Source organism: Thamnophis elegans, chromosome 12, assembly GCF_009769535.1.
Source record: "Thamnophis elegans isolate rThaEle1 chromosome 12, rThaEle1.pri, whole genome shotgun sequence".
Lineage (NCBI taxonomy): Eukaryota > Metazoa > Chordata > Lepidosauria > Squamata > Colubridae > Thamnophis > Thamnophis elegans.
Genome location: NC_045552.1, coordinates 23,294,749 through 23,309,893, shown reverse-complemented (window position 1 = coordinate 23,309,893; position 15,145 = coordinate 23,294,749). Strand labels below are relative to the sequence as shown.

The window sequence follows — 15,145 nt, the reverse complement described above, 5'->3', positions numbered from 1 at the left end:
CTAGTTTGAGTTCACACACTTTTCTAACCATGCACAAGATTCTTAGCACCTAATTTGAGGTCTATGACAACTTGCCACAGCCAATTCACAGACCAACTTGCCAGCCAATTTGGTGTAGACAACTCACAGCAGGACAACTCATCATGGCAAACTCTGTGGGAAAAGAGTTACACTAATATCGAAATAGAAATATGAAAAAATAGAAAATATAATCCATAGAAATAGTGGAATAGCATCCTGACAGACAGGATGACAAAGGAGGGACATAATGAAATATGAATGGCAAAGATTAAAATAATTTTTGATTATTTTAAATAATTAAATTGAATTGTCCTCCAGCAAGTTGTTCCATAGGGATGTGGTTGCTCAGTGGCTAAGACGCTGAGCTTGTCAATCAGAAAAGTCAGCTGTTTGGCGGTTCGAATCCCTAGCACCACATAACGGAGTGAGCTCCCATTACTTGTCCCAGCTTACCTAGCTCTTCGAAAGCAAGTAAAAATCAAATAGAAAAATAGGGACCACCTTTGGTGGGAAGGTAACAGCGTTCTGTATGCCTTCAGTGTTTAGTCATGCTGGCCATGCCGCCCACCATGGAGATGTCTTTGGACAGTGCTGGCTCTTCGGCTTTGAAATGGAGATGAGCACCGCCCCCTAGAGTAGGGAATGACTAGTACATATGTGGAAGGGGAACTTTACCTTTTATCTTTTAAGTTGTCCCATGGTGAGTTGACCATGGCAAGTTATTCCACAATGAATTGACCATGGCAGGTGGACTCTGGCAAGTTGGCTGCGGCGAGTTGCCCCATTCCACCAGATCTGAGCCTAGCCACTGTATCTTGCAAACTGTGCTTTATGATATAGGACAGGAAAATGTAATCTGTGGCCTGCAAGCCGCATGTAGTCCTGGACAGCTAGGAATGTGGCCCCACAAGATATAATACAAGATTAAAAAAATAAAAGAAATTAGTTATTGATATATACATATATACATATATACATATATACATATATACATATATATATATATATATATATATATATATATATATATATATATATATATACATACATACATACATACATACATACATACACACACACACACACACATAAACAATCTATCTATATATAAATGGCTGTGTGTGTGTGTGTATTCCAGCATAACTCTGGAATGCCTCAAGCAATTTCAACCAAACTTGGTACACAAATGATTTATTCTCGGGCAAAAAATTCTATGGGAGTAAGACACTCCTAATAACCCTTGGGTGTGTATTCTGTTAAGATACAGCCTGTTGTGCCTTAAAATGACTTCTACTGTACTGCCGTAAAATGGCTTCTGCTGTACAGCGCAGTGGAGTTGCCATGGTAATGGCTTCACAGTACTCCACAAGGGGGCTCCCTCTCATAAGGGGGAAAATCCAACATTAGAAATTATTTTTGATCTGGACATTTTCCCTCTATAAATAAATACCACGGCAACACCGGATTATCAACTAGTATGATATATTTTAAAATATATATATGATATATTTTACATCTTCCCTCAATGCAGCCCACAGAAACCAAAAGGTTGGACACCCGTGACTCAGTGTATTACGTATATCCAGAAAATTGCAGTTTGTTCAGCTAACTATGCTTGAACAAACCATGACCCAGTTGCTTAGCTCAGTTTATGAACTAAATTTCTTTTTGGCAGGTTAAATCAACCACAACTTAATAAAATATGTGAACCAATCTATAAAAGAATATTATGTTACTTTCATCCATGAACAGCTTAGAAGCAGCCCATATTGGACACCCAATAAAATAATTGTGATAACACTAATGTTGTCACTTAACAAATCCAATTGAGTCAAGTGGCAGTGGGCAGGAGGTCAAATTTATTGAATAAACAATCTCTTACCTGGAATGGGTTTCATTGTTTTCCCTCTATGACTTCTTCAGAAACCAAGATTTGACAGACAAATTACAGTAATGATGAGCAGAAGTGCCAGTTGGACAAAGTTGCCAAGAAGTTAACTAGTTGAAATGGCCAATATTACACACCAATAATGAGGAGAAAGGAATCAGAGAAACTCAAACATTTATCAGAATAACAGAGTTGGAAGGGACCTTGTAGGCCATCTAGTCCAACCCCCTTGTGCCCAAGCAGCAGACCCTACACCATTTCTGACAGATGGCAGTCCAATATCCCCCCCCCAAAATATTCAGTGAGAACATTCCACAAGAGTAGAGTGGAGTGGAGTGGAGTGGAGTGGAGTGGAGTGGAGTGGAGTGGAATGGAATGGAATGGAATAGAATAGAATAGAATAGAATAGAATAGAATAGAATAGAATAGAATAGAATAGAATAGAATAGAATAGAATAGGATAGGATAGGATAGGATAGGATAGGATAGGATAGAATAGAATTCTTTATTGGTCAAGTGTGATTGGACACACAAGATATTGTGTACATAGGTTCTCAGTTTACATGCAAAGCAACAGAGTAATAATAATCATAATTTCAAAGTAATAATAATCATAATAATGACACCATTAAGAGAAAGCTGTGTAACAGATGAGAAAGATAAAAGTAATACATAAAAAGTAATTAAATCCCAAGCAAAACAAGGTGAAAGACTTGGAACGGGTCCTGAAACACAGGAAAATCCGACATAATTTAAAAACAAAGAGGTTGCTATGTAAGAAATGGCATTTGGCAGGGGAACGTAGAAGAGGCATTCGTACATCATGACATATGAAGGAGGAGGAGCAGAAAGTAGAGGAAATGTCATTCAAGATGGGGCTGGAAACAGTGGGCGGGCATGTGTCACCCAGTTCTAACTTAGAGATGAGAGGTGAATTGGAGGAAGCAGGCTGACCGTTGATGGGTGTAACCCAGAGAGTGGGATGAAATCCATAATGGCCAGAAGAACAGGACCTAGAGGAAAGAGTGGGTGGCGAAGGAGGGGAGATGAACAGGCAAGAAAGAGGAAATGAGGCAGAAGCAAATTTGAGCTTAAGCCTTGGGTGGTTAAAAAAATCACACTTTTATTTTTTATTTATTTATTTGTCAATTTTATTGGTTGCCCATCTTACCGCAGGGAACGTCTGGGCGACTTACAATATTGAAAGACAGAACTATAAATATATAATACTGCAAAAAATATAAAAGTACAGAAGCTAAAAGATGGGGAGGGAAGGGGTAGGATGAGCAGGGCGGAGGTGCAGAGGTGGTATTCGGCAGGTTCTGACCAGTTCTGGAAAACTGGAGGCAGGAATTTTGAGTAGTTCAGAGAATGGTAAATACCACCTCTGGCTGGTCCTGCCCCCATCTATTCTTTGCCTCCTGAGCCCCAGCTGATTGGGAGGAAATGGGAATTTTGCAGTAACCTTTCACTGGAGTGGGGAGAGAATGGAGATTTTACAGTATCCTTCCCCTGTCACACCCACCAAGCCACACCCACCAAGCCATGCCATGTCCACCAAACCACGCCCACAGTACTGGTAGTAAAAACATTTGAATCCCACCACTGGGGAGGTGGGATGCCATATGAACCTATCAGCCACTTCCAACATGCAATTCTGTATACCACCAGGTTTGAAATTTTAGGCCTGGATAACCTTGAACTGTGCCGTCTACAACCTAAGCTTAGTACACAAGATTATCTGCCATAGTGTCCTGCCTCTTAGCAACTAATTTTGACTTCTACTGCAGTAACACCAGGACTATCAATAGCTACACACTTAATGTAATCCGTTCTAATTTCAGCAATAGAGTAGTAAATGTGTGGAACACCCTACCTGAACCTGTTTTTAGTTCCTCTAACCCCCATACTTTTGACCTTAAGCTGGATTTTACGCATTTCTTAAGAGATCCCTAAGGGGGCGTGCATAAGTGCACCAGCGTGCCTGCCCTCCCAGTTCCACTGTTCCCATTTATTTATATGTACAATGGCAGAGAAGGCCCTTCTCCTGGACCCCACCAGCCAGAATTCCTTGGCCAATGGGACCCACATCATGTCTCCTTTGCTGGCACAGGTGAAGCAGGCCAATCCCAAGAGATGGTCCCTTAATTAACCTGAACCCATGCCATGAAGGGCTGTAAAGGCAATTACCAACACCTTGAATTGCACCCACAAGCAAACCAGCAGCCAGTGCAGCTCACGGAGTGGTGGTGTTGCATGGGCCACCCTCTTCCAAATTCCAGGTTTTTTTAAAGGCCAGGACCTCATTAAACTAGAAGGCTTAACATTCTCTGGGGTTGGGTCCACAAGATACTTGTACCAAACTGCTGAAAAAAAGAGGGGGTACAGGGACGTCTGCTAAAATGCCACATCCTTCTTGGAGTCGGTCAACTGATAGTTTGATTACATCAAGACAGCATTTGTCAATATTTTTTCCAGCAATGAAGTTTCTGAGAGAGGAGGGGAAAGAACGAATTAGGGACAGATGAAGGGGGAAGAAAATGCTGCACACTGCCAATAACTAGCCAAAACATGGCTATGTGGCCTTGCCTGGGGGACACAGAAGCCCGCACAACCATGAGCCTGGATGGCCTCATAAGAATTCCCTCTCCCCCAATGCCTTTATTAACAACCGCTAACATCCCATCCCACCCCAATCTTGAAATTTTTCACCTTTTGAAATTTTATCATGTTATTTTTATAATTGTAAAACTTTTAACTTTTAAGTTAATTCTGATTTTTAATGTTAATTTTATTGATTTACCTAGAGCCTCTCTCTGAGGAAGATGGGCAGTGAAGAAATGTAATAGAGATAGATGATAGATAGATAATGAATGAATGGATGGATGGATGGATGGAGAGAGAGAGAGAGAGAGAGAGAGAGAGAGAGAGAGAGAGAGAGTCTCTGATGTAACTACAGAGGACTTCTTACAATACGTATTGATTTTACTTTGGAAATCTATAGAGATATCCATGTTAGGAGAATCTCAGAAACTTCCCAGATCCTATATGAACTTTAGGTAGGACTCATAAGAGGACACTCATAGTTTATGGGGACAAAAAAATAGAGAATCTGATAACATCTTTATCAACATAATCAAATTTATTAAAAGGAATACACTTTTGTGAGCTTCAACTGACCATCACATAGATGTGGTAGGTTAAAAAGGAATTGCATTATGGGCAGGCAAAAATAACCCTGCTAGATAAAAATAGTCAACCAGGTTTTTGAACTGCCCTTGATGTTTTGTGATTCTCCAACCAAGGGAGCAAGCATAGAAAATGGTCTCTTCCTAAGAATTTTGAGCCATCCAATTTTGAGCTTTGTGTTTTTTATCAACGGCCTTCTCCAAACTGGAGCCTTCCAGTTTTACTGGCCTGTACCTGGCTATGCAAAATTGAGGAGGCTGAAGCTGATGAGTAATAGGTAAGATAGATGGATGGATGGATGAATGGATGGATGAATGGATGGTGGATGGTGGATGATGGATTGATGGGTGATGGGTGATGAATGATGGGTGGGTGGGTGGGTGGGTGGGTGGGTGGATGGATGGATGGATGGATGGAGCCAAGGTGGCACAGTGGTTAAATGCAGCACTGCAGGCTACTTCAGCTGACTGCAGTTCTGCAGTTCGGCTGTTCAAATCTCACCGGCTCAGGGTTGACTCAGCCTTCCATCCTTCTGAGGTGGGTAAAATGAGGACCCGGATTGTTTTTTTTTTTTTTTTTTTTTTTTTTTAATATATTTTATTCATTTTCACATTCCATTTTACAATCACTTATATACAGGGTATTTGCTATAAGAAAAAAAAAATTAAAAAAAATAAAAAAATAAAAAAAATAAAAAAAAATAAAAAAGAAAACACAACCCATCATTCACAACCCCACCTGACACTTCCATCCTCCATACACCCCATCTACCCCCTCCAACTTTCCTTTCCTCCCTCTAACGCTCCCCTCCTACTTCCCTTTCCCCTCAAACCTTCCTTCTCCCCTTACTCCCAACACGCCCTCCTTACATTCCCCTTACTCCTTCCTTACTCCTCCCTCCTCTTTCCCTCTACCTCCCTCCTTGGTGTATTCCTTTATTCAAGTGTTGTTTATTATAATCTAATAAAAAGTAAAATAAACCAAGGAAAAAAAAAATTTTAAGAAAGAAAAGAGAAAAGAAAAGGAAAAAAAAAAGAACAACCGTATATAAGTGCATTCTTGTTCTTATTGAGACTATGTTAACACCCACCCACCCACCCCCCATAAATCCCCATCCCTACTCCTCCCGACTTCCCAGGGCCCACACCTGGCACTGCCTTCTATCTAAAGTATCTTATGTTCGTATGGATTAAAAATAAAAGCAATATATTAAAGGAAAAAAAAAGACCAAAAAAGGAAAAAAAAAAAAAAAAGAAACTCTTTGTGTTAAGTTCAGCCCCCCATCTTTATATATGCTTAAATAGTGTAAGTCATTCTATCTATATTTTATTCTCGTCTCTTGCTTCTTTGTTATTTACCCCGACCTCCTGTAGACTCTCCCATTCCTCTTCCTTAACCTTGTATTCAGATAAACATTTATCCAAATTTGTATAGACATCAATATACAATCTAACTCAAAAATAATCCCTTCTAGTAAAATTTAAGCAGCGTGGATCATTCCACATATTCAAATATTACTTTATAGAAGAATAATCAAACTTTCCCTTTCTTAACCTTAATTTCAAACAATAATTCAAAATAATCTGACCAAACTTTCCCTTCTTAGTAAAGTTTAAGCAGCGTGGATCAAGTATTACTTTACACAAAAATCAGTTTGCATTCTATCTTGAAATGATCCCGACCAGCTTTCCCTTCTAATAGGATTTAAACAACGTAAATCATTCCGCATACATTTTGCCCTCATCCCTTGCTTCTCTGATATTTACCACTATCAAATTTATGCAGACATTAGTTTAAAATTTAGCTCAAAATAATTTCACCAAGCTTTCCCTTCTAATAAAAATTAAATAGCATAGATCATTCCACATATTCAAATAATACTTTCAACAAGAATCAGTTTACCTTCCGTTTTAAAATTATGTCATCCAGCTTTCCCTTCTAACAGAATTTAAACAACATAAATCATTCTGCATTCATTTTACATATATACATTCAGTATCACCCCACCAATATACGTAAATCATTCCGCATGCATTTTACCCTCATCCCTTACTTCTCTAATATTTGCCACTATCAAATTTATACAAACATTAGTTTAAAATCTAGCTCAAAATAATTTCACCAAGCTTTCCCTTCTAATAAAAATTAAATAGCATAGATCATTCCACATATTCAAATAATAGTTTCAACAAGAATCAGTTTACCTTCTATTTTAAAATAATCTCTTCAAACTTTCCCTTCTAACAAAATTTAAACAACGTAAATCATTCTGCATGCCTTTTGCATATATACATTCAGTATCACCCCACCAATACATTCTGCTTTTTCTGCCGGAGAGAGGTCGCAAACCCCCATTCAATCCACAACTTTGGTGAATATTTTAGAATGTCTAAATCCTCAAACTCCGCTTTTCTGCTTCTCCGAGGGAGGGGGAGCTACCCCCTCCATCTTGCAGCCATGTGGTCTGTTGCTTGCCTTCTCCTTCGGCTTGTCTCTCCTCTTTTCCAAGTGAATCAGGAAGTCCCGCCTTCAAAGTCTTGTAATAGAAATCTCGAGCCTCCGAAACAGAATTGAGACGAAGTCTTTGATTCTCAAATGTGACCGTAATGCCGGCTGGGGCCTCCCATTTATATTGAATCTGATGATTTCTAAGCTCTTTAGTTAAAAAGGTATAGTCCCTTCTTGCCTTTAACATCTGGAAAGGTATTTCTTTGAAGACAGTCAAGTCCTGGCCATCAACTCTCAATCTATTATTGTAAAATTTTTGCATGATCGCGTTTCTGGATTCTTTTGTGGAGAAATATATGATTATGTCCCTCGGGAGCTGTCGCTGTTCCGCTACCAATGAATTCTGGCGATAGATTTTCCGAATCTGCCAATCAAAGTTAAGTCCCGGGCTTCCCACCGCATGGCTGAGGGCTTCAACAAAGGTCTGTTTCAGATTCTCTCGCTCCTTTTCGCGGAATCCTCTGACTCTTATTGCGAATGCCTTCTTATTAAAGTTTATCATAACAAGCTGTTCTTGGGTGTCTCTAATTTTTTGTTGTAATATTTGAATATTAGTAGTCAAATTAGAATTAGCCTCCTCCAAACTTTCCAATTTATTCTCTATTTCAGCGGTATAATCTGACAGGGCAGACACGGCTGCAAACGTATTCGCCTTCATTTGGTCAATTTTAGACTTTAAATCACCATATAGCTCCAATACAAATTCCTTAATTTCTTGTTTAAAATCATTAAACATTTGAAAAAAAAATTCCTGTGTTAAGAATTCTCCAGTAGAGGGCGTAGGAGACAAGGGCTGCGATTCCAGTGTAAATTCTTTAAGCTCATTCACAGATTCTTTAGGCACATTTGTAGAGAGACGCTTCGATTTTGACCTGGGTGCCATTATAAATAAACAAATAAACAGCGCTTTCGCTCCCCTCTGTTTCCAAAAAAAACAAAAAAAGTTATTTTGTTAAGGAGCGGTCTGCAGGAAGGTAAAACCGGCTACGTACATCCCCTATCAGTCACCAACGGAGAGAAATCGCCATTTTGAAGTCCGTTTAAACAAAGAAGCCTCTAAGACAAATGGTGCTGGTATTTAAGATAGTAATAAAAGCATAAATCTCACAGGAGTGGGACCCGCCCGTATTAATCCTAGCTTCAAACAACTTTGCTTTGTCCTGGGGGGGGGGGATCGCCTGTCTAGGGCTGCAAAAAAAGGCAGCTGAGAAGAACTGGCTGGAGATAAAAGCTCCGCTCACGCTGGATCTAATCTCTATCCACAGCCAAAAAAAAAAAAGAAAGGCTGTGAATTACGAATAGACCCTAACCACAGAGCTACTCCCTGCCCCTTTATAGCCAAAAAGGGGTAATATCTATGATCTTATTTAGATATACAGACCAGATCTCTGAGAGAGCTCGGTTGAGCCCTCCTCGGCGACAGGCTCCGCCCCCCCCCCCCCGGAAGTCCAGGACCCAGATTGTTGTTGGGGGCAATATGCTGACTCTGTAAACCACCTAGAGAGGGCTGAAAGCCCTATGAAGCGGTATATAAGTCTAACTGTTATTGCTATATATGCCATCAAGTTGTCAACAACCACATAGATTTTTTTCTATGATCTGTTCCTAATCTAGTCTTACAGTTCTTCTTTGCTTTGTCTCTCCATGTGCTTTTTTGGTAATAATAATAATAATAATAATAATAATAATAATAATAATAATACACAGTTATTTTACCATTGTCTTCCCCTGGATAGTATGAATTGATGGCTTTGCCATTGTCCCTAAAATGATCACCCACTTCCAGCATCTTCCTGTGTTGCTGCTGCCTAATATAGATAGATACCTGCCTCCTGGGCAGATGGGATGACCTTCACACCTTGGATGACCCTGCTGGGAATGTAATGCTCCTGACATACACTTACATCATTCTTTGCTTATCCCTCCCAGGAAAACCAACATCAACCACCCACCACCCAACCACAATGGGGCAGCAGAGCAGGACTTGGGATGAGTCGGTGAGGCCAGAGCAAAATTCAATTTGACTTCACTGACACTTCATTAAAATGCAGTTTCTTCACAAGCATATTGTGCATTTTCCTCTTTGTCCAATGGGCAACAACTTTTAAAAAGACTGAGAACCACCCACTAGTCCTGAATGATTGTTTATCATGGATGGGGATGTCTGATGCAAGTTCTCAACTAAACCTGAATTTTTTTAGGACTATCTTGTTAAAGTTTGGGACAAAAATTAGATCCATATTTTCTGACTGCATTGTGTCTGAACTGATTATGGTAAGCTGTCTTTGAATGAGTTAAGAGGACATTATTTTTTTAAAAAAAAAATAGGTAGGTGGCAGTCAGGAAAGCAATCACATCCTGAGAATGTGAAATCCTAAAGCATTTCATTCTTTACCCAGGCATCCAAAGAGCAGTCAGTTAGACTTGTTTTTATTGTTAGTTGCAAAGACGTGTCTGACCCATTGCGACCCCATGGACAACATTCCTCCAGGTCTTCCTGTCCTCTATCATCCTCTGGAGTCCATTTAAACTCAAGCCGACTGTTTCAGTGACTCCATCCAGCCACCTCATTCTCTGTTGTCCCCTTCTTCTTTTGCCTTCAATCGTTCCCAGGATTAGGCTCTTCTCCAGTGAGTCCATCCTTCTCATTAGGTGGCCAAAGAATTTGAGTTTCATCTTCAGGATCTGGACTTCTAAAGAGCAGTCAGGATTGATTCTCCTCTAGGACTGACCGGTCACCTTGCAGTCCAAGGGACTCGCAGGAGTCTTCTCCAGCACCATAGTTCAAAGGCCTCAATTCTTTGGTGCTCAGTCTTCCTTATGGTCCAACCTTCACAGCCATACATTGCAACTGGGAAAACAATAGCCTTGACTTTTGTTGGCAGGGGGATGTCTCTGCTTTTTAGTCTGCTGTGTAGATTTGCCATAGCTTTCCTCCCCAGGAGCAAGTGTCTTTAATTTCTTGGCTGCAGTCCCCATCTGCAGTGATCCTGGAGCCCAGGAAAATAACATCTGTCACTACCTCCATTTCTTCCCTATCTATTTGCCAGGAATTGAGAAGGCCGGATGCTTTGATTTTAGTTTTCTTAATGTTGAGTTTCAAGCCAATGTTTGCACTCTCCTTCTTCACCTGCATCAAGGCTTTTTAGTTCCTCTTCACTTTAGATTGAGACTTGAGATTGTTGATATTTCTCTCAGCTCAGTTAGACTAGTGTTTCTCAACCTTGGCAACTTTAAGACATTTGGACTTCAATGTCCAGCATTCCCCAACCAGCAAGATTGAGGAACACTGAGTTAGACTCTTGGTAGGCAGTATGTCCATGCTGTATTTGGGCCCTGAGACCCTATGTCCTTTCACATCCCTGAGTACCAGTTGCTGAATGGGAGACAGGGTGTATCAAGTCAAAACCTTCCTCAACTATGATCTTGGAAACTGCTTATCTCCAATAAATTAGTTCAAGGATATGCCGGGAAACCACTAAGCTGTGAGTCAACTAAACATAATAACTGAATAATGAGTTATCTCCAGGCCTGGTGAATAAATATTGTGGTACTGACATTTTCAGCCAGAGCAAACTATCTGCCTGAAATAAAAGCAGAGAAGAAAAGTGACCAAGATAATTTCAAGTGAATGTGATTTATTTGTAGGCTTGTTGGTTTGGAATGAATGAATCAGAGGTGGGTTCCTCCCAGTACAGTACAGTACACTAGAAGAGGCAGTAAAAATCTGGCATACTGGATAGGACTGGTAGTAATGGTGGCTTCACCACTCCCCCGAACCTGTTCTCCCAATAGAGGCTTCGTCAGAAGCTTTTTTAAAAGTTTTTTTTCTCTGCCAGTTCAGGCAAGGGGAAAAGGTTTTAAAAAGTAAAAGAGAGAGGGTGGAGGAGGGAGGGAGGGAGGGGAGAGAGAAAGAAAAGGAAAGAAAGAAGGAAACTCACTTTTCAGCTGGCAGATTCAGCAAAGGAGAAAAACAAATGCTGTCACTTTAAATCGGAACTGAGCATGCCTGGCTGTGGAATTCTGGGAATTGATGTCCACAAGTCTTAAATCTGCAAACTTTGGATTTTAAATTGAAAAGCTGCTTGGAAGGAGGTTTGCAAAGTAACATTCAGCAGTTTGTTTCTGGGTCAGCTGAACAACAAACTGGAAAGAAAGAAAGAAAGAAAGAAAGAAAGAAAGAAAGAAAGAAAGAAAGAAAGAAAGAAAGAAAGAAAGAAAGAAAGAACAGCACAGCTATTTAGGGTTAGAGGCTACTCAGAGGTCATCTAGTCCAACCCCCTGCTGCAGAAGGAAACCTTACATTGTCTAGATTATTTTGGTGCCTCTAACAGGAGCTTAGCTTTAGAGCTTAGGATATTGTGTGAACCCACCCTATGGGCCATGCAAGGATTCTTATCAACTTCTTTCTGTCCTATTGATGCAGAAATGACTTCCACAGTCCATTCCTACATAATTCTGATGGAAATTTTACAAAATTACCCATTGATAGAGTTCCGGACAGTGGTATTTTGAAAGGAAACATAACAGAAGTGGAAGGGACCTTGGAGGTTTTCTAGCTAATCCCCTGCTCAAGCAGGAAATCCTACACCAGTGATGGCAAACCTTTTTTGACTCACGTGCCATAAGTGGGGGAAGTGCAGGGGGGGTCATGCAATGCACGATCCCCCCAGTGCGCATGCATGCATGACAGGCGCAGCCCCCTTTTTGCATGCTTTTTTCACCCTCCCTAGGCTCCAGAGGCTGGGGAGGGCGAAAACAGCCTTCCCCCCCCCCAAGCCTTCAGGAGGCTTCCCTGAAGGCTCTGGGGGACTACAAATGACCCTACGAGCTCGTAGGGCCATTTTTAGTCCTCTGGAGCCTTCAGGGAAGCCTCTTGAAGGCCCCTGAAGGCTCTGGAAGGCTTAAACCAACCCTATGAGCAAACTGGAAGTCAGTTCCCAAATGTCTAGTTTGCCCTTGGGCCTGTTTTTTGCACTCTGGAGGCTTCAGGGAACCTCCTGAAGCCTCTGGAAGGCCTCTTGGGGGGTAGGGGAGGCTGTTTTTGCCCTCCCCAAGCTCCTATAAAGCCTCTGGAGCCTGGGGAGGGTGAAAAATGGCTTTAAAAAAGGATGAATTCACCTGGCCAGCACGTTCATGCGCACTGGCCAGCTGACAGGGCAACGCCTCAGGTGCCCTGACAAAAGGCTCTGTGTGCCACCTGTGGCACACATGCCATAGGTTCACCATCCCGGCCCTATGCCATTTCAGAGAAATTGTAGTCCAATTCAACCACATTTTGGCAGGAAGAAAAGCAGAGCATTAGTTCATGCACGTACTTCAATTATTAAATATCAATTGCCTTTTCTTCCTGCTCTGCTCCAACTACTTCTTTGAGCCTCACCTTCTTTCTGGGTTAAAACTACTGCTCTGAGTAACGCCCTAAAAGATGTTATGTTGTATTGTAAGCATTAAAAAGTTACCTAACACCTGAACGCTAGGAAACCTGTTTAACTATATGCTTCTGTTGACTTTCCAGGTGCTCGTGAGCTGGGCCTCCAACTTCTATCGCCATGGACTGGAAGACGTTACAGGGCCTGTTGAGTGGCGTGAACAAATACTCCACTGCTTTTGGCCGCATCTGGCTCTCTGTGGTCTTTGTTTTTCGTGTCCTTGTTTATGTGGTAGCTGCTGAGCGGGTGTGGGGAGATGAGCAGAAGGATTTCGACTGCAATCATCGGCAACCTGGTTGCACCAATGTTTGCTACGATTATTTTTTCCCCATCTCCCATATCCGTCTCTGGGCCCTGCAGCTGATTTTTGTCACCTGTCCATCCCTGCTCGTCATCATGCACGTGGCATACCGTGAGGACAGGGAAAGGAAGAACCGGGAAAAAAATGGGGAAAACTGTCCCAAACTGTATAGCAACACTGGAAGGAAACATGGTGGTCTTTGGTGGACTTATCTCCTGACACTCTTCTTCAAACTGGGTATTGAGATTGTCTTCCTCTATCTGCTTCACAGAATTTGGGACAGTTTTGACCTGCCACGCCTGGTCAAGTGTGATCTGAAACCTTGCCCCAATACAATTGATTGCTACATTGCTAGGCCGACTGAGAAGAGGATTTTCACATACTTCATGGTAGGGGCATCTGCTCTTTGCATCGTCCTTACTGTGTGTGAGATCTTCTACCTCATCTTCAAGAGAATGATCCGCTCAATGAACAAATGGAAGAGTAACAAGAAGTCCTTGACCTACAGCAAGGCCTCCACATGTCATTGCCATTCAAAGATGGAGCACGGACAGGATGGGAAATTAAAAAATTCCCCCTTAGAAGGCCTCAGGGCTTCTGCACCTAACCTGACTTTTATCTGAGAAGGAGAAGAAACAAATCCAAAATGGCCCCATGCCAGGACACATGAATGGTTTTTCAAACATGAACTGGAGGGGGGGGAGGGAGGACTTCCATTGAATCACTAAGCAAATTTTCCACAAGGGAAGGGCCACAAGGATTGAAGAGGAGCTGACAGGAACACTGCCATGTTTATTCAGGGCTAAAGTCAAGTCCATTTGTTTACACGTTATAACTAAGCTAAGCATGCACACTTCATATGCTCTGGCAATCTGTGTTGGGTTTTGTTCCTCTAAACCCTTCTAGAAAAGTTGTAACCTTCTACATTCTCAGGTTTATGCTTTCTACTTTTTGAAAGTCTCTCAGAAGATAGATAGACATCTGAGCACACTATGTTGCCGTCTTTAAAACCTAGGACAGCCAAAATCTATGACCCTTGATTTCTTCAACTGGTTTATTTAGTTGTTTGTAGAGTTGTTTATAGAGTGTTAGTCACTGAATTGCCTGAGAAGGAGGGGAGTAAATTAATTAAGGAAATTCAGTAAACATGGATAATTTAACCTAGATATCTTCCTTTCTCTTGCACACCAGAGTTCTCTGAAATAACAGATGCTAATGCAATCTGCAAAGTAGTCTAAAGCAGGAGTCACCAACCTGTCGGGCCTCAGGGACCACTAAATTCATAATTTTAAATTGCACAGGCCATTAATATGACCTGCCTAATGACTGGGTGGGTGGGCGTGGCTAGATGGTCATGTGACTGGGTGGATGTGGCCAACTAATGTCACTCATATCGAGGGGCGCCTCACCGGCCCCTACTCACCCCTCCACACCCAACAACTCCTCGCCTGCCTGCCTGGGCTCCTTAGAGCCCCAACAGGAAGTAGTTGTTGGAGCTAAGCAGCCACCATGAGAAACAGTTGGCAAAACAGCTGGCTCAGCAGAAGCATCTCACTGAGTACTATGAGCATAGGCTTTCCAAGCAGATGGAAGACCTGCAGGAGTGCAAGGCCAGGTACTGGTGCCTGGAGGCTCAGTGGGCTGAGCTGGTCAGACAGTTCCAGACCATGATGCAGTCCCACTAAAACAAGGTCCTCCAGCTCTTCCCCACTAGCGGCACTTCCCTCCAGCCTTCACCCAAAGCCCCACACCAGGAAGCTGAAGCAGATTCCAAGTCGGAATTTCTGCCCTCCTCCAACCCACACA

General features: G+C 41.8%; 1 protein-coding gene across 1 annotated transcript in view; it reads left to right on the top strand.

Annotated features, from left to right (window-relative positions):
* Window positions 1-14,834, top strand: part of GJB3 (gap junction protein beta 3) — a 30,786-nt gene extending 15,952 nt beyond the window's left edge. Inside the window, exon 2 of the mRNA XM_032228165.1 lies at window positions 13,125-14,834. Within this exon, the coding sequence (XP_032084056.1) occupies window positions 13,159-13,962 (804 nt within the window). The 5' untranslated portion in view covers window positions 13,125-13,158 and the 3' untranslated portion in view covers window positions 13,963-14,834. The remainder of the gene's footprint in view (window positions 1-13,124) is intronic.
* The last annotated feature ends 311 nt before the right edge of the window (window positions 14,835-15,145 follow it).